The sequence below is a fragment of the Mirounga angustirostris genome, unplaced genomic scaffold, assembly GCF_029215605.1.
Source record: "Mirounga angustirostris isolate CCGP_5_RB_7025 unplaced genomic scaffold, mMirAng1.0.hap1 SCAF_2, whole genome shotgun sequence".
Taxonomy (NCBI): domain Eukaryota; kingdom Metazoa; phylum Chordata; class Mammalia; order Carnivora; family Phocidae; genus Mirounga; species Mirounga angustirostris.
In genome coordinates this window covers 121,264,278-121,287,858 of record NW_026991710.1, presented here as the reverse complement: position 1 = coordinate 121,287,858, position 23,581 = coordinate 121,264,278, and the positions used below count along the sequence as shown (strand labels likewise).

The 23,581-nt window shown below is 37.7% G+C and overlaps 1 protein-coding gene across 1 annotated transcript in view; it reads right to left on the bottom strand.

Moving 5' to 3' along the window:
* Positions 1-1,556: 1,556 nt before the first annotated feature.
* HHIP (hedgehog interacting protein) overlaps positions 1,557-23,581 on the bottom strand; it is an 89,307-nt gene continuing 67,282 nt past the window's right edge. Inside the window, exons 11-13 of the mRNA XM_064585105.1 lie at positions 20,853-20,934; positions 5,044-5,192; positions 1,557-1,830 (exon numbers count right to left, since the gene is read on the bottom strand). Of these exons, the coding sequence (XP_064441175.1) occupies positions 1,637-1,830; positions 5,044-5,192; positions 20,853-20,934 (425 nt within the window). The 3' untranslated portion in view covers positions 1,557-1,636. The remainder of the gene's footprint in view (positions 1,831-5,043; positions 5,193-20,852; positions 20,935-23,581) is intronic.

Below are 23,581 nucleotides of genomic sequence, written 5' to 3'. Positions count from 1 at the left end.
ATATATGGAAGACAAGAGCAGTGTACTTAAACAACCTTTCTACATAAACGCTCACTGTGCTTGAATTGAAAATCTCTCGCCTTAAAACAATAGAGAAATACTAGTTACACGATTTTATTCTTTTTAATTGAGGTTCATATTCCTATAGGTAAGGAGCAGGTTTGGAAAGTCAGCCTATGTTGCATAATCTACACTAGTCTCCAGTTTAGATTCTGGAAGAACAGATGTTTATAGGACAACCTAGAGTGGGTGTGCACATCACGATAGATGTTTTCTCCGTAGTGCAAAGAGGCCTTATAATTTTGTTATGATCCAAATGTGGAGAGCTGGCCTCAAAAACCATTAAGAAAAATGTCCATCAGACTTTTTGCTGCTTTAAATTAAAACATGGCATTTCTTTAAAAACCTGAACAGAACATTTACAGAAATTTATTCATACATGAACCAAAGAGGATTTTCATTGAGTTCTAAAGGAACATATACATTAAAACCCATATTTGGCAAGGATTATTATTTAAAAAATTTGTACAAGTGACAGCTTACATAGCCAAGATTTGTTCAAAACGAGTGAGCGCTTCTCCAGTGAGGTTCGTTCAGTGTGAAATCTGCAACATTCTAATCACATATACACTGACAGTCTTGCTATGCACTTTACATATGTTTAATGCTGGAATTTTATAAGGATTGGCTGTTTTCTTGCTTTTTCATCCGTCGTTAATGATTACATGTTGGCACAAGGATACATTGCTAGATTAGATCCACAGCACATTAAAGACTGTTTGCTTTCTCACTCCCCTTCTTTCCAATTAAGTTGGTGAAAAATGTAACTTTAGTATTTTACAGGACAGGGCAAAGGTGTTTCATCTAGGTGATGTCTATATTATAAAAATAAAATAAAAAATATAAATAGGTAACACAAACCCAGTGCCTATTGTTAGATACAATATATAATAAAAGCAGACCTTTTAGGAAGATTGATTTTAGAATATGCTGTTATGATTTAATTATAAAACACTTGAAAACAATCTTGAGATTAAACTAGAGTAACCAGATTTCTCTGCCAATAAAAAGTAAGTGGGTAACATTCTGTAATTGGATACATTGATACAAATGAAGATTACAATTTTATATCAAGTTGCCCATTTAGAAATTCATCAGGGAGTTCTGAAACATTCTCACATTATAATCCTTTAATATAAAAATATTGCCTTTTTTTTATTAGATCCATCAGATTGCACAGTAATGTTTCAAAACTCCATTAAAGTTGACTTTGGTTATTACAGACAGAAAATTCCTGGGAAGCCAAATAATCTCTTCTGGTGACATAAACATTCCGTTATCAATTTACAATGGAATTTCTGTGTAAATTACTCCACACAAGGAAATATATATTTTTAAAACCCATCTGTTATGCAACCACGCGTATAGGGGTTGTTAGTGTGTGTGTGTACGTGCCTTTGTGAACAAACGTGCCAACATACACACACAGAATCTGCACATTTCTGTAAATTATTTTTAAATTAATAAAAGAAAATGAAATCACAGGAAGTGTGTAGTAGGATAACAGTCTTTCTTTTTAATGACAGGATAAAAAATAAATGCCCATTGGAAAGGAATATTCAAACAGTCCCAGAAACTATACAATGTAACTTGTTAGATCCAGCAAATAAGATGTCATGTCAATGATCTGATCAAGAATACCTGCCCTGGTCACTCGGCGGATGTTTCTGTCCACTTGTTCACACTGAGGACCGAGATATCCTTTTTTACAGAGGCACTTGTTCGGTCTAACACAGACACCTCCATGACGACATGCCGGCTCACATTTTGCTGGGAGGGGAAAAAAAAAAAGCAATAAAACCACACTCTCATTCTGTGTGTCAGAAACAGTGCCGAGTACGAGGCCAACAAATATTTGATGAGTAAGGGAAGGGAGGGGGAGGAGGTAGCCAGTCACAAAATGATCCAAAAGATGATAAATACGAGAGGGAAAGAAGATTTCCAGAGCCACAGTTATGTGCGGGCTAGAGCTCAGTAGAGAATGGGAGACATTTCCAGGGAAGGAGAGATCATGGGAGGCAAGTTCAATCCCTTCCGGAACTGACTCGATTTCCATTGAGGATTCCAGCTCTTTCAAACCCATGTGCCACTAGGGTGTTTCCAACAGAGGGCCTTCCAAGTAACTCTAGGTTCCCATTCTTCCAGGGTAGGACCTTAAAATGTGGGAAGGGCCTGGCCTGAGAGGGAGGCCTAGCGGCTTCAGCCTCTCCAGTGCCGTATAAAGGCACGGTCAGTTCTCAAGTTAGGTTCGATGGGATATCTCCCATGGGGACTCCCTTGGATTCCTCTTTTCCTTTGCTCCTGGGGAGTGCATTATATTGCTTCATCTCTGATTACACTTTGTAGCCCTTCTTGGGGCAGTGCAGTTGGCCAGGGAAAGATATTCTTAGCAATCCTTTTCAGGGTTACTCTACACACAGGATCTCTTCATATGAGGATTTTTGCCACCACAATATAGGTGGGAAATGTAAAGATTTACTGCTGGGGCACCTGAGTGACTCAGTCAGTTAAGTGACTGGCTCTTGGTTTTGGCTCGGGTCATGATCTCAGGGTCATGGCTCCATGCTGGGTGTGGAGTCTGCTGGAGATTCTCCCTCTGCCCCTACCCCACTGCTGGTACACTCTCTCTAAAAAATAAATTAATTAATTAATTCTCTAAAAAAAAAAAGATCTACTGCCAAAATGAGATACAGAGACAAAATTGGTTTGTATAAATTAATTGCATTTTACTGATGGGATAAATCTGTAGACAGAATCAAATTCTGTCACTGTAGACAGAATCAAATTCCTTGAACACGTTTCTTTACACTTTTGGGGGACAGGGTTATTTTAACCTTTTCAAATGCATTAATCAAAACCCAGGGGTCTGTGGCTGACAAATGGAAAAGAAAAAACTAGAGAATAATTAGACGATTTTTTAAAATTTGTAGGCAATGAACTATGTTAGTATATGAATAAAGTTCTTGCTTGGGTCAAAAACATCATGAATAGATTACCTTTATAAAAGGGTTCTGGTTTATCTTATATATTCAAACTATTTAAACTGACTAGTAGAAAGATTAAAGTACTTTATTGAAATAAAACTTCATGTTATCTCAAAGAATGTCTATTTTCATTTACATCACTTATTATTATTATTATTAATATCTATAATGTAATGTATAATGCCACCTATATTCAAAATAATTTGGTTATGGGGTGCCTGGGTGGCTCAGTGGTTTAAGCGTCTGCCTTCGGCTCAGGTCATGATCCCAGGGTTCTGGGATCGAGTCCCATATCGGGCTCCCTGCTCAGTGGGGAGCCTGCTTCTCCCTCTCCCTCTGCCTCTCTCCTTGCTCATGCTCTCTCTCTCTCTGTATCTCTGTGTCTCGAATGAATAAATAAAAAAAAAATTAAAAAAAGCAAAACAAAATAATTTGGTTACCCTCAGTTCTAACATACTATTACCAGAAGGTACTCAGTAAATTTTTGTTATCTGATAACCTGAGGTGACTTAAGAGGTTAGGCAAAATACAAAGTAAGAAGTACAACAGAATGGACACTATTATAAAAGAAGCAGAGAGAATAGGTATTGTCAGTCATTAAAGGGAGCAGAAGAAAGATATATTATCAAGAATTAGAATATTTGTGCATTTGAAGACTGATTCTCATTTTTTTGTCAACTATGGAAAAAGAAGACAGAATGGGTCAATAAAAGGTAAGCATTTGTTTTAACTGATGTAATTACCTAATTTTGGTAGAGCTTTAATTATGATAGCTCTCTCCTAGATATATAACCCTAGTAATAATCAACCAGGTAGTGTTATCCCTGCTGAAGCAATTTAAGTTTAAATGTATACTGTGTATGTGACTTTAAGTGTTGGCTACATTTTGTTAGACGATATATAGACAAGTTATGGTTATCATTTTTGGAACAAATAATATATGTTTAGAATAAAGGAAAGATAACATTTAGGCATTAAAGATAATATTAAATATGAATTTGGAACACATTCTCATTGGCAAGAGATACTTTAATATCTGAGATAGCAGAGCTCAAGTTCTTTTGTAAGAATATGCATACGCTGGTTGTTGAAAATGCATTAAAAATGCATTTATCCTTATGGAGATCTTTCCCAGTTTTACTGAGAAATAAATGGCATGCATCGCTGTGTAAGTTTCAGGTATAAGCATGGAAGTTCGGTTTGCGTATATTCTGAAATGATTCCCACAACAGATTTAGCAAACACCCATCACCTCATATATAAAAGAAAAGAAAATTTCTCCTGAAAATGCATTTTTCAACACATACTTTCTTAAACTTTATCCAATTTGAATTTATCCAATTTTCTTCACATCAAGCAGAATGTAAACATCGTTGCATGTAATTGAGGAAATCCCTGGTTAAAGGATAGAGTAACCCTGGAATAAATCTCTTCTGCTGTCTCTGAGTAGCTGTACACCTAGCTGATGGGTCACAAAGGAGTGGCAAAAAGAATTAAAAACCTCATACTGTGCCTCCAGATAATTGCGCTTTCCCCTTTTATTTAATAACACCCACTGAAAAACCCTGCTTTTCAGGCACTGCCGCAAGAAAGCAAGCAGTAAAGTTAGGGAGGGCATTTATGGGGTGTCTGGAAAATGCTGGCACTTGGAGAGGGGCTTTGCAAACACGAGGTCATTGGCTGGTGTGAAATCTCAAACCTGGGACTGAGAGGCTGTACAGATGATCGCGTTGTGCTGTGTTCATTCTGTACTTTTTGAAAGGACTCGGTTATTTAAAAGTCTCTTATGTTTATGATTAACCTTTAGAAGTGCACTGTTTACAACAGGAACATGGGAAAGATTTCATTTACAAGTTTAGAAACAGATGGAGCGTTAATATGATAAATGGCTAAATTTTGAACCGTAGATCATTCTAGAAGAAAGAGCTGACATTAAGTTCTTGAGTTCCCAAGGACTGTCCCATGCCCAGTCTTTCCTGGGGACAACAGAAACACTCACCAATTCTGCAGAAGTCCCCTTCCCATCCCGGGGTGCAGCAGCACTTGCCCGTGGGGGTACAGTAGCCGTTCCGACAGAGCCGGGAACACTCCGAAGTCAACGTCTGAGCAGGTTGTACCGTGGCTCTGCATTCCTCAGGCATTAGAGGTCTGCATCAGAAGACAACGGTTCCAAGTATATGTTGGTTGAAAATCAGGATTAGGATGAAACCCAGTGATTTTTGTCGCTTGCAAAGCATTTCCTTTGCTTTCTAAGGACACCTTTTTTTTTTTTTTTTAAAGATTTTTATTTATTTATTTGACAGAGAGAGACACAGCGAGAGAGGGAACACAGGCAGGGAGAGTGGGAGAGGGAGAAGCAGGCTCCTCGCAGAGCAGGGAGCCCGATGTGGGGCTCGATCCCAGGACCCCGGGATCATGACCTGAGCCGAAGGCAGACGCTTAACGACTGAGCCACCCAGGCGCCCCAGGACGCCTTTCTTTTAAGCGGCTCGGAAAGATTGACAACTTTCTGAGAGTGGAAAATCCACACCAGGGAGGCAAAAATCTAACTAACCAATTTTGAACCAGAGAACATACTAAACATTATAAGAAACTTTATCACAATCAAAATTCATTGATTAAAACTGTAATTATGTTGATATTTTCCATTCAGTAGCTAAACATTTCTAGCAATTACATTTCTTAAAATAAAGACGTACCAATACTTTAAAATGTTTTTTTCCCAGATCTACAAAAATTTTTAGGAATAGTATCTGAGATAGTTTTTGCTTGTTTTTGGCATATTTGGTAATATCACAGAGCTGAAGGCATTCATCTAAATAAGCACTTGCAGCCTAAAAATGCTTGGGAATCAATTTTTGTTTCATTTCATATTTTTCTTGAAATACCTGTCTCAGACTGATTTTTCTTGAAGGGAGATCTCTGTACTGTGTGTGTGTGTGTGTGTATGTGTATGTGTTTACTATTGACTCAAAATTTCAACCCTTTATGCAAAAAATAATCCATATATATACATTTTCAGATTTTTTATTTTGTAATGCTATGAAGAAAAAGAATGCTATTAGCAAACAGAAACAAACATCGTATCTGCTAAGTAAAAAGTCATAGACTTTAATTGCTCTACCACTGCCATCATTTAGAGATACCTTCAGAAGATTTTTATGGTTCTTACTGTTTTTGACATAAGAGGTTGTCTTTCAGGCTGGGTGAGGCTGGAAGCATGGTCACAACTGCTCATTAACTAATCTCGGAGAAACAGCGCGCAGTGGTACTCCTCCATCAGTCACTTTTGCCTGTGCTACAGTGTGGTGAGAAGGTTCTTTTCAGTTCAGGAATGTAAACAAACGGTCATCACCACCATTAAGATGGCCAAGGCAGTAGGACTCCTTAAGCACCGTAACAAAGAAGGTGATAATTATAGGTCAAAGCCACTAAAAGAAGTAAATGATATAGCTTTCCGAGATAAGCAAATAATTTGGCCCTGTAGACTCCAGTTTTCTTGAGATAGGTTATCTTGTTATGTCCTTCTGGCAATAGGAAGTGGTAATACCCTGGGGCCTGACTTCAGGCTATTTCTACAATGACTCAAAACTGTATTCAAAATATATAGTGACTTCTTAAGCTCCTCTCTCCAATAAAAGTCTCACTTTGTGTTGAAAGTACTGTGTTTTGCAACTAACGTGACAATTCAGAAAACTCCCTTAAATCCATTCTACCTCTTTTTTAAAATCTAGAAGCGGTCAATTTATGTGAAAGGCCCTCAAGGCATTCTATGGACTGAGCATATTTTCACTCAGATAACATTAGTGAATAATTTCCATGTGTTCCCCAAGGGAGTCTTTCTGGGGGTATAAGCAGGGGGGGGGTTGAGGTGGAGAAAAAGTGAAATGGGTATGCCAAGGAAAGTGGGCGTATTAACTTCACCTTCCTGTTTTGTTGTTGAATAACCCAAGTTGGCTCTAGTTCTTCCTCAATAAAATTCTTACTTTGTGAAACCATGGTGGCATTTTCGATCACTAGAAGAGCTGTTTTTCAATAGCCATGAAGTTCCTCTGAGTCATAGGCCATGGCATTCAGTAAACAGGTATTTTACTGGTAACTGAAATTCTGTTTATCCAATTTCTACTGATTACTCCCTCATTCACTCTCTTTCTGACTCATTCAAGAAGAGATTCTAAAGTAGAGTGTGTCAAAAATATATTACATGTATATGACACATTGGGGCGCCTGGATGGCTCAGTTGGTTAAACCAACTCTTGGTTTCGGCTCAGGTCATGATCTTGGGGTCATGGGATCGAGCCCCGCATCGAGCCCCGCGTCAAGCCCCACGTCAGGGCTCCACGATCACTAGGGAATCTGCTGGAGATTCCCTCTCCCTCTACACACACCCACACGCTTGCTCTCTCCCTGTCTAAAATAAATAAGTGTTTAAAATATATATGTTTTATATATATATAAATACACATTTATATATGACATACGATATATATCATGCTATATATGATGCAAAATATGCAGGCACGTAGCTCATACACTCCTTGACAATATGGTTTATGCCTGAGCAGATGAATTTGAAGAGGTGAGAACACCATTTAGATGAAGAATGTAAATTACTGGTTAAACAACCACCACCAGAAGATGTCGCCCGCCTGGAGCAGAGTGTAGGGACACTGATTCATGAGCACTGGGAAAAGGAATGAGGATGTGACAAATAAGGACCCGATAGTGAAGTACAGTTCTTCAGGGGAGGCATCTGCCTCTTGTTTCCCTGCTGACCCTCCAGTTTGATGCTTTGACTCTTTTTCCCCAAACATTCAATTATGTGGAAACTCAGATGGGGGGGGATTCTAAGTTGTTTTTTGCCTAAGATTTAGTAAATGCTTATCTATCTGTGGATGTAACTATTTCATACTTGGGCTTGTTTACTTTAGTTTATAAACCTATGTGATTATCATATATGAACATGATTCCCTTAAGTTTTTATTTAAATACCCAGAAAAGAATCCTTTTTCTCTTTAGTGCAGTGGCCAACTAACATTCCTCACTTAGCATCTTAAATAAATCCTCTCCCTCTCTTTAAACTGTTATTCTATTGGGGATCCATTAATTGGAAATTTTCATGGAGGACAGCCCATCTTTTTTTTTTTTTTAAGTAGGTTTTTATTTTTAACGTGGGGCTTGAACTCATGACCCTGAGATCAAGAGGCCCATGCTTTACCGACTGAGCCAGACAGGCGCCCCAGGGATAACCCATCTCTTATAGAACTTTACTTCTCTTAATGAATGGATTCCCCTATCTCCTTTCCCATCCCCTTTGAAATGAAAGCTTTCTGAAGGCAAAAGTGACATATTCAATCCTCCTCAAGACCAGTCAGTCACTCACTCAGGGAAATACTGTGCTCTTCAAGGGGTAAGACATAAATAAAATAGGGTTCCAATCCTCATGGAGTCACCATGGGGCAGACAGACATTTGAACACAAAATTATAACACAGTGTAACCTTTGTTATGATATAGGTGCATATGAAGTAACACAAGAATACTGACAAGGAAGCAATTAGTTTAGGATTGAAGGATGTTTTAGAAGATGACATTTAAACCACCAAAATATTTTATCTCTTTCAACTCCTTATATTCAGAGGAGCTAGGAAAACACTACAGAAGCATTCAATAAATGTTTATTGAACGCATATAGTAGAAACTTTCTCAAATGCTTTTTCTGGACTATGTTTCCCTTTCTTCTCTTGTGTCCTTCCAGGACCTAGGAAAATGTGCAACATATGGAAGATATTTAAAAGTCTGTTGAATGAATGAATAAATAAGAATATGGAATTTTAAGAGAGTGTTTTTTTTTTTTCTGTGCTACTAAGTAAAGATATTAGGAATATTCAGACTATTTAGGAGAGGGATATCATTAAAATCTAGTTGTTATACTTTTATATCCTAAGCTTAAAACTAAAAACACTTGTTATATTTCTGTTGCCTAAATTAACTCGAGGCTTACAAAATTCTTCTAAGGCATGGTTAAATTCATTTTCAATGAAACATTTTTACATTAATCATAGTGATAGTAAATAAACAACAGACTAAGAAGTAAGCATGACACAAAGATAGGATTGTTTTCTCCTCCAGCTGGGAATTAAGCCAATGTATTAAAATTCATTCTTCTGGTTAAATATTTGGTAAAAGTCTAACAAAGAGTTTTGGTTATCCCAACCATCCTCCTCCACTCACTCTCTGTTCTAGTGACATTTCTTCCTGCCATTGAAAAAAAACAGGGTTTCTTTACATGCAATGAGGAGAAGAGAAAAGGGGATAAAACAAGTAAATGTGAACTTTTATAGTGTCACCTTGAAATAGTCCATCATATGCGTACGTAATTATTACATATACACAACTACATGGCATCAAAACAAAAATCTAGATTATGTGTGTATATTATATATTTATAGTGATAGGTTACCTCATTTTTCATTCTTATTTTTATTTTACTGGAAAATTGGGTGTTTTAATGTGGGTGTACTAAGAATTGCTTAAATAGTTTTGTTCTTCTTTTAAACAATTATTTTCTTAACTTTTGGGTTCTTATCTCTACTGAATGAAGTCCAAGATAGGTTTCAAAGTAGAAAACTTCCCCAAAGGATTTTAGGTTTGTAATAAGAAATATATCAAACCCATTTGTCGATAGTTATCCCTATAGTCCTCAAACTTAATTTAAATCAGAAAAACACTTTATAATCTTTACACTTGACAATGAAAAAATAAGGACTAGTACCAAAAAATTGTCCAACATTCTTTAATGCATAAAGCATTATTTCTGGAAATGTAAGATGTTTTCTTAGAAACCCACTTTTTCTGGTTTTGAGTAGTAGCATAAGGGTTGAGATATTTTCTTGAAATAAAGAAAGAAGTTGAGAAGCATAAGTGATTTATAACATATCCTACATGATGACTTTTTGTGACTAGCTAAAGCCTACAGTGAATGTCTTCAGGTAGTGAGATTATAGATGGCTTTAATTTTAGGATATTTAATTTAATAAATGATTAAATAAATCAATAAATGAGAAGTCCTCTGTGTATCTGGATGGAAGCACAGGGATAAAGCCTGTCTGAGTAAGCCTGCTCTTCAGATTGAGTGTGTTAGAAATCTGTCTATTGTGTTTTTTACAAAAAGTAAAGGGACTCATTTTGAAATTTTTGTTAGGGGCTCAGATTTTAAATTCACGTTACTGTCAAACAAGGTACATAAACCATAAGTAATACTCATTTATAAATTCTTGACTTATAAGAGGTTTCAGAAGAAGTAATAATTCTATAGCTTCTCTTAGTCAACCATCTGTTTAAGGGGGAAAGGTGATGTAAGAACTATCTTATTCTTGGGACGCCTGGGTGGCTCAGTCAGTTAAGCATCTTCCTTCGGCTCAGGTCATGATCTCGGGGTCCTGGGATCGAGCCCCGTGTTAGGCACCCTGCTCAACCGGGAGTCTGCTTCTCCCTCTCCCTCTGAACCTCCCCCCCGGCTCGTGCTCTCTCTCTTTTTCTCCCTCCCAAATGAAAAAGTAAAAAATCTAGAAAGTGTTCCTTTGTTACTACAACCTTTGCAAAACTAGTTTTCTTCCATGCTTTTTCCTATTCTCATGAGAAAGGAAAAAGTGAGAAGTCTAAATCCTTACTACCCATAGCATGGTACCAGACCAGAAGAACCAGCATCACATAGGAGCTTGTTAGACATATAGAAACTCAGGCCCCTCTGCAGACTTAACTGAATTTACACTCTCGCCAGTTTGTCAGGTGATTCACATGCATATTAAAGGTTGAGAGGCACTGTTCTAAGTGAAGGCCACTTCCCAGCCAGTAGCAATTAATGTGGCCATGAATTGGTGTGGCCAGGGGCTTCCAGGTAGAGAATGCTTTGAAATTGTATGCTTGGATGAAGACTTCACCTCTGCGCAGGAAGGCAGGCTTTGGAAACCACCACAGATTCTCTGGTTTAATGGGTTTCCTCACTGTGAGCATTTTGATATGCAACGATAATCCGTAACCACTCGTCATTTCTAAAACCAGTCCTCAGCACTTTTACCTAGAAAAGGGTAAGGGATAGATTTTCCTGTTTCCCTGATGGGATAGATGTTCCTGTTTCCCACCTGTCTAGCTCGGGGCGTAGGCATAGCCCTACTTTAGTAGAACTTCATGGTCATCTCTCCCACACTCTTTTCAATGCCTTTCTCCAAGGTTAATACATAAATTGATTTTTTCTTCAGTCTGAACGTTCACTAGATTCTTCTTGTTCACATTGACATTTCTCTTTTCAGGGTTAGTTTACCCACCAGGAGTAGAAGTTGGGATTCCATTGGATTTCCAGCCTGTTTTGGGACCACACATAACCATTTTGTGGCAGCTAGTGAAATAATACATGATACAAATTCCATTTGGCTGGAAGGAATCTTTTTTTTTTTTTTTTTTTAAAGATTTTATTTATTTATTTATTTCAGAGAGAGAGAATGAGAGAGAGCACATGAGAGGGGGTAGGGTCAGAGGGAGAAGCAGACTCCCTGCTGAGCAGGGAGCCCGATGCGGGACTCGATCCCGGGACCCCAGGATCATGACCTGAGCCGAAGGCAGTCGCCTAACCAACTGAGCCACCCAGGCGCCCCTGGCTGGAAGGAATCTTACACACTCATACTACAATCATATTCCAGGTAAAAGAACAGAGAAAATGGCGTCTCTTTGTGCATAACCAAGCAATATTGCTCTCATTGGGACTTTGCAGCAGTATTGAGGGCAATACTCATTTCCTAACAGTATTTTTCAAGGACCATTTGAGGTATTTTTTTTTTTGAATTATTTATTTATTTAAGTAATCTCTACACCCAGCGGGGGGCTTGAACTCACAAACCCGAGATCAAGAGTTGCATACTCTTCTGACTGTGCCAGCCAGGCACCCCCTATTTGAAGTATTCTTAAGGAATACTGTCCTTGACATTATATCACATGTAGGTTGCAGAAATATCTTTTTTAAAAAATATTTATTTATTTACTTGAGAGAGAGAGAGCATGCGAGCAAGTGGGGGGATGGGCAGAGGAAGAGAATTTTCAAGCAGACTCCCTGCTGTGCATGGAGCCCCATGAGGGGCTTGATCTCAAAATCCATGAGATCATGACCTGAGCTGAAACCAAGAGTCAGGTGCCCCAGAAATATCTTTTTATATATGTCCCAAGCAACCTTGATATTGGAGTAAAGGGAAACATAATTTAAATTCAAGAATAGCTCTGAACTTATATACATTATATATCATATTAAAATTTTTAATTTGTACTGTATATTTCTAGAATTCCAATTTAGGATGGATAAAGCCCATGTTTGGTCTTATTTCCAGACATCACTTTGAACTACTACATTTCTCTATTCTACAAAGTGCTGAGAAAAAGGGGCCTGGCCCCCAGCCATTTTTGACACCAATGTTCTCTTCATTCTGAGGTCTGCAATTTAAATGCTGAGCATATACTCATTTAGAAACAGTGTTGATTGGCTCTAATACCTGAGCAGTTTGGGATTGAGTGAGTACTAAACTCAAAGGGGGCAGGGGCACTGATGATTTGATGAAGGGAGCCACAGGTTTGGCTGCTTAGTGCTGATAAGATTATCAGAACTTTGGGACGCCTGGGTGGCTCAGTCGGTTAAGCGGCTGCCTTCGGCCCAGGTCATGATCCCAGGGTCCTGGGTTCGAGTCCCACATCAGGCTCCTTGCTCAGCAGGGAACCTGCTTCTCCCTCTCTCTCCCTCTGCTTGTGCTCTCTCTGTCAAATAAATAAAATCTTAAAAAAAAAAAAAGATTATCAGAACTTTCACAAATATCGCTAAATTTTGTTCTATGTCTAAAGATGAAACCATAATAAAAGCAAATAATGAAGCCACATATACTTTTTAATAATTTCATATTCAACTTATCCTCATGAGGCAGGGCTAGTCCTGTTATTCCCAAATTTAAAGGAGAAGAACATGTATGAAGAGATTAAATGGCTTTCACACAGCTAGTTACACATAGTCTGGAACTATCTCCTAGCCCAGTGTTCTTTGCACTCAACTGGCCCTCTTACTTTAGGAAAAAGGGAGCAAGGCACCCATATTTCAGGCCCTGCTAATCTCACTATCTAAACACCACCACCACAATACACAAGTATCTAAAAGGGTGTGTGGATCTCCATTCAACTTTTCAGGTTAACTCAATGTATATATATCTCCATGGGAAAATTAGGAAATGAAAAGTTATGTATTTCCTTAAAGGGCAAACCTAGGAGAAATAATTAATGAGACTAGATGATAACATCATCTGCTTTTACAAACCAAAAAAAGTCCAATTTTACTAAATTGCCTTCAGTGCCTGTTGCATTATGTTTTCAATGTCCTAAATTCAGAAACTGGTCTATCCCAATATTAGCGGTGAATATAGAAAAACAGGCCTTTCCGCTTTAATTCAATGTACACATCCCTGAAAAATCTTGTATGGTACAAAATTGTGTACTAAAAATAATAGGGGTTATGGGAAAAATAGGTTTGGAGCAGACCTCTGAAGACTGGTGCAACTTTGTAAAGTAAAGCAACGCAAAGCACTAAAACAGCAAAACTTGGTACCTAGGGGGAGAGTTTGGGCAACCCTGTGCATGTGGACAGGAGCTGGAGGCTGCCTCAGCCAAGTTCAGGAATACCCAAAACCAAAATGGCGGTGGAGGTGGGCCATGAACTCCTGGGGGACGTGCCACCTGCAAAGAGCCCAGGCTGAAGGAAAGCCTCATCAGGGAGGAGAACCCAGTACAGACACTCGTTTTTCATTTTACCTCTCAGCTGAGAAACCTCCTCTGCCTTTGCAACAGCCTGGCTGAGGGTTTGTTCTTTTTCTTATAATTCTGGCCATACTTGCTTGGAAAGCTATATGATTCCCATGTTATGTAGTCATCATTCTCTTTTATATGTGAGCTAATTAGTGTTAAAGAAAAGCACAGTGGAGCAGTATGGACTGGGCCAGGGAGCCAAATCATGGTGAATTTTACCTGTCTCAGTATCCATAGCTTTCTGGGCCATTAATTCGGCGATTTATAGGGTATAATGTTCTTGCATAATTTTTTTTGTCCCAAAGTGTTATTTATCTCAAATAATATTTACATTTTTGATAATGTGTGTGATCTCCCAATTTAAAGTAAAAATAAGTTCCTTAGAGAATGGGACTAAGTTCTTACTTATATTCTCCCTCTGTAGCACATAATACATGATCTTGAACACAGGGACAGGTACAAGATACTTGCAGACTAATTAAATCTCCTGTTTTAATCTTGGAGTATAACTACTTATTCTCATATGATAAAAATAAAAACTGAAAAATTAGGGCACAATAAAAAGTCAATGCCACTGCTTCCTAATATAAAGAAGGAAATATATTCTGTTCAGAATTTTATGTCCAAAAGCAAGTTTGAACTTAAAAACTTAATTCATAAACCATAATTGATAAAAAATGTTAGACACGAAATAAGAAATAAGTTTGTAATTGGGAAAATAAGCATTTAAAAAAACACATTGATTACATTATAATTCAAAAGACTTAAAAGCCGGGCGCCTGGGTGGCACAGTTGGTTAAGTGACTGCCTTCAGCTCAGGTCATGATCCTGGAGTCCTGGGATCGAGTCTCGCATCAAGTCCTGCATCAAGTCCCCCATCGGGCTCTCCGCTCGGCAGGGAGTCTGCTTCTCTCTCTGACCCTCCCCCCTCTCATGCTCTCTCTGTCTCATTCTTTCTCTCTCAAATAAATAAATAAAATCTTTAAAAAAAAAAGGACTTAAAAGCCTAGAGTACTTTTTTTAGAAATCACCAAATAATAATGATAATGATAATAATAATAATATTAAATCTTTTCTCACTTAAAGCTGTAGAAGTACCAGTGTTTTAATTTTATATCAGAGGAAGGTAGAAATTTTAAATATCACTAAATGCTTTAAATGGGAAGTAAAAACTGGACACAAGTTTCTGTCCTTTAAAGGAACACAAGAATGTCGGTTTAAGTTCTCTTTCAAGACTATTAGGGTGACAAATGCCCAAATTTTGATGTTACACTTTTTGACTCATTTGGCAATGTTGACAAAAACAAGTCATGTTAGCTTTTAACTCGACTACAATGAATTAGTTAAAAAAAAAAAAAAAGATGCTAAGAAGCAGTTTTTCTTTTAAAAAAATACACCTTGCTCAGGGTACCTGGCTGGCTCCATTGGTAGAGCATGTGACCCTTGATCTCAGGGTTGTTGGGTGTAGAGATTACTTAAAAATAAAATCTTAAAAAATAATAAAAAAAAAAAAAGTACACCTTCCTCTAGAAAACATCTTATTACAAATTTATGTGGCTGTTTTATTCAAGGTTAAATCTGCCTTTATCTCAAGTACTGCAATATCTGATGATATGTTGCCTTATAATGAAAGTACACAAAATTCAGGTCTTACTAAGATCTGACTTTCACCATTGTCCCAGGCAGGGGAGAAACATGGCAATTAAAAAGAAATGCTTTTACGAATTTTCGACTCTTAACACATGAGTTTCATTTTGAAGAATATATTCTTCATTATTTGTATTTTTCATTTTATATCTTTTTAACAAATGCCGCTTGAAAGTGGCAATTCATCCAAGTCTTCATTGCAATCTGCACAATTACTCTAGGAATTGATATCCCAACATTCAAAATTGATAGTTTAAGAGCGACTGTAATTAGCATAAAGCAGAACATTCCTTTGAGTGTTGTGGTCATATATCACATCTCCAGGAAATAGGAGAGATATATATATATATATATAGTTTTACACGAACATCTTAAATGACATGGTCACTTAGATAAAATTTTTTTCATAAATTGCTATATGATATTTTCTAATTATTTTGAAATGGGTGATGGCTCTCCGCAGCAGGGTGTGCCCGACCTGAGTATGTTTAAATGTGTGTGCATATACATACATATGCAAATCCTGGTAAAGTAGGACTAAAATTCCAGTTATACTTAGGTCATTACCATACATTATGTATGCATGCTCATTCATTCATTAGAAGTTTCTACTTTGATCTTATCCCATTCTTTGGTAATATATCTTCAAAATTTCGAATGCTATAGGGCAGCTTAGGAAGGATTTGTTAGCCACCAATGTATCATGCCTCACTACGTACAATACAGTGCATTAAGAGTAAAATATAAGCTGGCAGATAAGAATATCTCCATTTTCAGTTATCGGATATGCAAAAAAATAATAATAGCAAAAACGTAGAACATGCTTCCTTGTTTTTTAGACCTCAAATCCACCATGCTGAATGGATTTTTATAGGGCATATACTTGTTCATGACCTCTAGTGTTAAGAAATTCTGTCATGTTTGAAAACTAGTCCCTGGTGGAGTCTGTGTCTCTGTTAATAGCTGAAAGGTCAATGGAGTTGCTAAACAGTTTGTATTTCTGTCAGGGTGGCTGTGCAGCAAGAGGACTTGGCAGCTGGGTCAACAGGCACTGTGGGGATTTCTCAACCTAGGGGGCCCACTTGCATAAAACTTTGACTGATGAATTGGGACTAGACTGGCTTATTGGGCTAAAGCCTCTCTATTATGTGTGACTTTCTTTAGGATGGCAGAGCTGCCTGCTGGCTCCCTGAGACATATGTGAAGGATAAACAGAACCAATTTCCTCTTATGAAGTGAGGTTTTTTGGGGGGATAAAAAAACAACCCAAAAAACAAACGACTCTTTAGCATCTAGTATAATTAGGAGTAGGATGAAGATATTAAGAAAAAAATAAACAAAAGGGCCATCGAGGGGAGACGTGGGGAGGAGGCGGGCGGGGAGGGGGGAGGAGCAGTTTTTGATACTGGTCACACAGGAGTTTGGGGATACAACATTTCTGTAAAATGACCTCCCAAGCCTGGAATTTGTTTTGTTAATTTATAGACCTCTTAAGGGAAGGGTCTGTGTGACTTGGCTGGATAACAGATCAGCAATATGTTAAAATATAGTAAGACTGGGTACATAGTAATTAAATCAAAATGATTAAGAATAATTTCGTTTTACAAATTCTTGGAGAATTTGGAAACATTTCAAAATAATAAAAAAATAATATTAAAAATAAAAATAAAAATAAAAAATAATAAAAAAGTCATTTGGTCTCATCTGACGCAAAAATTAAAGAATCTTTGGCAGAGGTGTGAAAAAAATTGTGTTCTACAAAAATAAAGCTTAGAAGGTACGTAACTGTTAGAATTCTTTAATTTCCACCCCGCAGGCACATTTGTTTGATTCTGAAAAGACTGAATTAAGAGCAAGCATCCAGGGCATGATTTGGACATTTGGAAACTATGTATCAAGAGCTCTTGAAAGCTCCACAGACATCTTTACCCCAATGTTGGAAAGACAACCTTAAAAGTTGAGCGATCACCTGAAAATAATTCTTGAATGCACAGAATGAATACCAACAGTATTAAAGAATCTACTCTATTTTAAATGTATGATTTAATCATCTTCAAAAGCACTCCGCAGAAATGAGGAAGGGACAGAGTGATCATGTGCACTCCATTGATGGGCAAAGGGGCAGAGTAGGGTGAAGTAACTTGATGCAGGCTCCCTCAGTAAGGAAGATTCAGAGACAAGACCAGTTGCCTCCCTGTCCTGCCAGGATGGACTTGTTCCTAGTCTTGATTAGTCTTAGGTGGCACGACTAAGTGAAACTAAAATTATTGCCCCCCTCTCTTGTGCTCAGTGTATTCAGTCTGTTTTCTGGAACTACTGGCCAAAGGAGCTCCCCTGACCAGGGCCAGCAGGACCCTGTACTAGAGACTTTGGGGGACCCAGTGAGATGACTCAGCAAGCTGGGTGATTGGTATTGACTTGATCCTAACTCCACTCTCTGATGAGATGCAACTGTTTCACCTCTGAAAACATTCCTGAAGTGTGTTCAATGTTCTCACATGGAGGAAAATTCACTTCTTCTCTACTTTTTGTTTAAATGACTCCTGAGTTCTACTTAAGGAAAACCGGGTTGTAGTCTTATTGAATTTTCATTTTTTTTAAGTTATAAATAATGATATTTGATTTTTGTAACAGGTTATCTTGCCATCCTTTTTGAGATGGATGCCCACTGTAAAATGATTTTAAACCTATGTAAATGATTATGTAACATATAGCCTTAGACCAAACTGTCCTTACAGACTGAGGTGGTAATGCTGTAACCTCATCTGCTTTTGCCAAAATGACTTCAGAATATTGCAGATGGTTTTTAAACTCCCTTGTCTTCTTTATATGTGAGTGTGTGTGTGCATGTGTGTAGGGAAAAACAGAAAACATAAATCCTATGGTGAGTAAGAATGTAACCTCTATGACATGTAATATAGAACATAATTTTTTTTTTATTAAAAAATGCCCAACATGGAGCCCAACGCGGGGCTTGAACTCACAACTCTGAGATCAAGACCTGAGCTGAGACCAAGAGTTTGATACTTAACCAACTAAGCCACCCAGGCACCCCAAACATAAAAAATTTGTAATTCATTGTTACTCTCTTCCAGGACCGTGAGTCAAGTGCTGTTTGAAAGTAGTGATTCTGAAAACATTATTCTAACAAGTCTGGGGACTCCTCCACAAGAATACAATTAACCTAAGATTTTAATTTGAGTTAGATTTTTGATATAACAAGAAATGTCTGTAACAAGAAATGTTTTTTTCAGTTGATGAGGCCCTTTCTTCAAATTCTCCCTCCAAAATTTTGGAGAAACAATTTGGCTCTGAAGCAGACATTCTGAACACTGTTACACTAGTAATTAGCTTGTGTTTCTAAAATAATCCTGTTCACATACACTAAAGTGTCTGCTTATATAGAACTTCAACTCATCTAGGGAGAAATACTATAATAATAAACGTTGGCATCCAAATTGAAACAGCATGAGGCTCCCAACAAATGTTTATGAAAACATTTGTTTTCTTACAGTCAGCTTCATTTTGAAATTTATGTCTATGCCTGTATACAAGGACAGTGTGTTTGGGACTCGGTAACTGCCCCCACCTTCTGAAAACCAAACACACATCTTAACCCGGGCCCCACATGTGACAGGACTCACCAGAAACAGGCACCGTAATGAGAAGTCAGGCCTTTCAGGTATGTCACTCTGAGACCACCCTACTAGAGGAGGCCCCAAGATCACAAAGCCAAGGTCCCTTATGGAAACCCTGGTAATTAGACACTAATAATGGATGGAAAGTGTAAAATTCACCTCAACTCACCACCAGCAGACTAAACAATCCAGATGAAGAGAGAAAGATTTTGTGAGAAGGAGGAAGAATTCATGATAAGACTAACCGGAAGCTTGTGAAAGCATATCAACTTTGACAAGCATGATGGAATAATGACTATTAGGAAATGAAGGGCGTTAGATCTGAGTGAAATCCCTAGACATCATTAGGAATCAGGAGAATGCTGCTACTTTGCGTTTTGTTCTTAATATTGCCAACTTCAACCATCACCAGAGAGTCTGATATTTTTTCGTTCATTATTTTACTTTTCACAAAGAGGGCATTCGTTTCACACCCAAGGAGGAAAAAAATCTCCTACAATGCATAATGGGTGCTTCTCTTATTGTGGAAGAAAATGTATATTGTTACATAGAGGAGGAACATGACCAGGGCGTGACAGATGAATATATGTGATATGCCGACAGACCATTTAGAATTGATTACTCCTCTTTTTGTTCTCTAGTACCAACGTCAACGTACACTTTTCTCAAGAAAGACAGTGTTTTGTGGTATGGGAAAAGGATGAAAATCTCTATTTTGTTAGTCTGTGATTTTTCGGAAAAAACCTACATCATAACTTACAAATAATATGTTTGAAGTGTAACTAAATTCATGCCTTTAGCAAACTTTTTAGGTTATTAGAATGTATTCTTCTAAAAGAGACTTGAAATATGGGAATTTAAATATGCAAATGAGCTCATGAAGATAAGTTAGTACAGAGAGAATTTGAAATTCATAGCATGGTGTAGCGAGAGTCTGACAACCATGTGTTCAACAGGAGTGGTATCTGAGGACACCCTAGGTTCTGTTAACAGTTATTTCTAAGCTGATGACTAATACCTTTTTGATAATATATAATTTTAGCAGCTGCTGAGAGTTCTGACTTTATCCATGAAATTAACAACTGACTAACTATGATTCAAGATAATGCTGTTTTGATGGGTGGGTGGAAAGGAGCAGGGGGGATAAATATATTTTTTAAAAGATTCAATTTTCAAGTGTTCCTCTTGCTGGGGTAAATGACATTTCTTCAGTTTCCATTTGTTTCGTCACAGAGGCCTGCATGAGAGCTGTGAGCTGCCAGATAGTTTTGAAATGAGGCTCAGATGTTGAACGGCCAAATAGCTTGTCTTGATTACCTGATGAAAAAAATCATACTGAACAGCTGTAATGTCTGCCAGTATGGTTCAGGTTTTCTAGAAAGAACCCGAGGGTTTATTGCTTCCAACATGAAAGCTAAAGCCACAGCCCTACATAGGGTCCTTCTCCAGCATGTAACTGAGGACGCTGATTCCACAAATAGAATGCTGCTCTCTGATGGCAGCAAGAATGACATGAATATGTGGACACAGTAAGGCTTTAAGGTCCAGCAGAGTCAAATCTAGACCTCATATGCACATGGCCAAAGTGTTCATCTTTGTTGACTGCTAATTGCAATTCGTCACCACCAATTTGAACACAGTAAAACAACTTGGACAAACATTACTTGACTTAAAGGAATATGAAGAGATCTCACCTTTTGGGATCTACAATTTTGTAGAGTTTTCCATTGTGAGTCTGGGTCATACTTTTACTACTCGACAGAATATAAACTTCACCTGTGAAGAGAGAATTACAGTAAGTTAATTTACAGTATCACAAGGCCTTACTGCCTATTGCCTAGGCAGATATTTTATATAAATCGATAGGTGGATATTTTAGATTTATTTTTTATATCTATTTGTAGATCTATGTATATATGTATGTGTGGGTATATGAGTGTGTGTGTGTGTGTGTGTGTATGTATTTATATCTATCTGTATTATCTCCGTATATCCTCAAGGAAGATCACTTGCCTAAAGATGATGAGTTTCACAAGTGTACTTTCACAGTGCATCCAGAATCCAATCACTTCTCTCTATATCCTACTACTATTCCAGAGCAAGCAGATACCAGTTTCTCCTGGATTAGGGCAGTAGCCTTCTAACTGATCTCCCTGCTTCTACTCTTGTTCTTCTATGTTTAATTTCAACATACCAACCCCAGAAATTCTTTTAAAGCAAGTCAGATCATTTAATTGGATCACGCTCCTTTGCTTCAATACCTCCAATAGCTTCTAATCTCTCTTACAGCAAAATTAAGTCCTGGCAGTGGCCTGTGATGTCCCCCTTTACTGCTCTGTCTGACTTTATCTGCAATATATCACCCTCTTGTTCCCTCCTCCCTAGTCTCGCTAGCCTCTTGACTTTGTACACAGAAGCACCTGTCGCAGGCTCCTATCTAAGGTCCCCGCTGTTTCAGGCTCTTCCTGTCCCAGGCTCCTGACTCAGTTCCTATCTCAGCTGCTGTTCCAGGCTCTACCTGTCTCAGCATCTGTCCCAAGTTGTCCCAGGCTTCTGTCCTTCTCTAGATCTCCCTTAGGTTGACTTTTCCCCCTCCTTCAAGGCTGTACTTAATATCATAATATCATCTTTCCTGACTGCACTATCTAAAATTGCACTTCTCCCAACCCTAGAGGTAGCAATCTCTATCCCTCTTCACAATGGGATTTTTCTCCAAAGCACTTATTACTAATTGACACTATATGTATATATCTATCTCCATTTATTTATTATTGTCCTTCTCCTTTAAAATATAAAATTTATGTCTCTTTATCTGCTGCTGTATCCCTAAAAGCTTTGCACAGAATAGGTGCTCAATAAATATTTGTAGCATGAGTGTTGAGTGGCAAGTTTTATCTTCATTTATTCTGCCTAAGATCAAAAGGTTTGGTTACTATGTTGTTATTATTAATTGATAATTGGAGGCTAGATGGAATCCTTTTAATTTAAGTTTTTTAAAACAAATATATTAAAGTAAATATTTGGGAAAAGAGAGACCTGATGTTCATCCCAACTCTACCTCTTTAATTCTTGGTGTTGGGCTGTGTTATCAGTGATGAAACACAACAGAGGAGAGAACCACTCTTGTTTAGTACAACTACTTCCATATAATGGATCACATGAATAGGGAATTATAAGCTGTATTTATGATGATATGCTTATAGGGCTTTAAAATTCATATTTGGTTCTCATTCATGAAATAGTCCTTGATTAATCTCTATTTCTCTATTCCACTCTATTGTGTTTTTTTTTTTTTAGCACATTCTACTACTTTCTTACTTCTGGAAAGGATGTTATGGGTTTATACTAAAAATGCAGACACAACAGAAAAAATAAAAATGAAGTTAGGAAGCAAAGGAATGTAAACAAAGAACAATTAATATTTATTTTGTCAAGTACTTTATACTATTTATTTCACTTAATTCTTACAACTAACCTCCTGGTTTATAGCTAAAAAAACAAAAAAAAACAACAACAAAAAAACACACACATAGAAAAAACAGACTCTCAATACTTTTTGTTTCAAAAAATGCAAAAACCTACTCATTTTCTTATGGCTCTTTAGTTTTTTTAATCTTCTTTAAAAATTTTTAAGTTTTATCTATTTAAGCAATCTCTACACCCAACATGGGGCTTGAACCCACAACCCCAAGATCAAGAGTAGCACACTCCCCCCACTGAGCCAGCCAGGCACCCGCTTTTTTTAAAAAGTAATCCCTATACCCCACATAGGGCTCAAACTCACAACCCCGAGATCAAAAGTTGGATGCTCTACCAACCAAGCTAGCCAGGCACCCCCATGTGGCTCCTAATTAAAGCCAAAGAGTTTCACATTAAAGCATAATTCAATGAAGGCATGTTTAATTTTTTTTTTAAGATTTTATTTTTTTATTTGACAGACACAGCGAGAGAGGGAACACAAGCAGGGGGAGTGGGAGAGGGAGAAGCAGGCTTCCTGCGGAGCAGGGACCCGGATGCGGGGCTCGATCCCAGGACCCTGGGATCATGACCTGAGCCTAAGGCAGAGGCCTAATGACTGAGCCACCCAGGTGCCCCAAGGCATGTTTAATCTTAATTATAAATATACACGATGTTATAGCTTTTGGACACTAAGGATTGTATATGCTTCATTTGTTAGTTCTGCTCCCAACATAGTATTAAGTGCAGATAGATGTTTGAGTATTTTAACCAGCGGTGGTGACACTAACAGGATGATTGATGGTGAGTCATTTGCAGTAAGGTCTGGGGAAATCAGAATGATTCAGTCACAACATCGAAATATTCATCTCTAACTCTGCCACAAACAATTTAATCCTCATTTATATTTTAAAACCAGAGTTTGCCAATGAAATTTAAATTACATAACAGAGGATTTCAGTGAGAA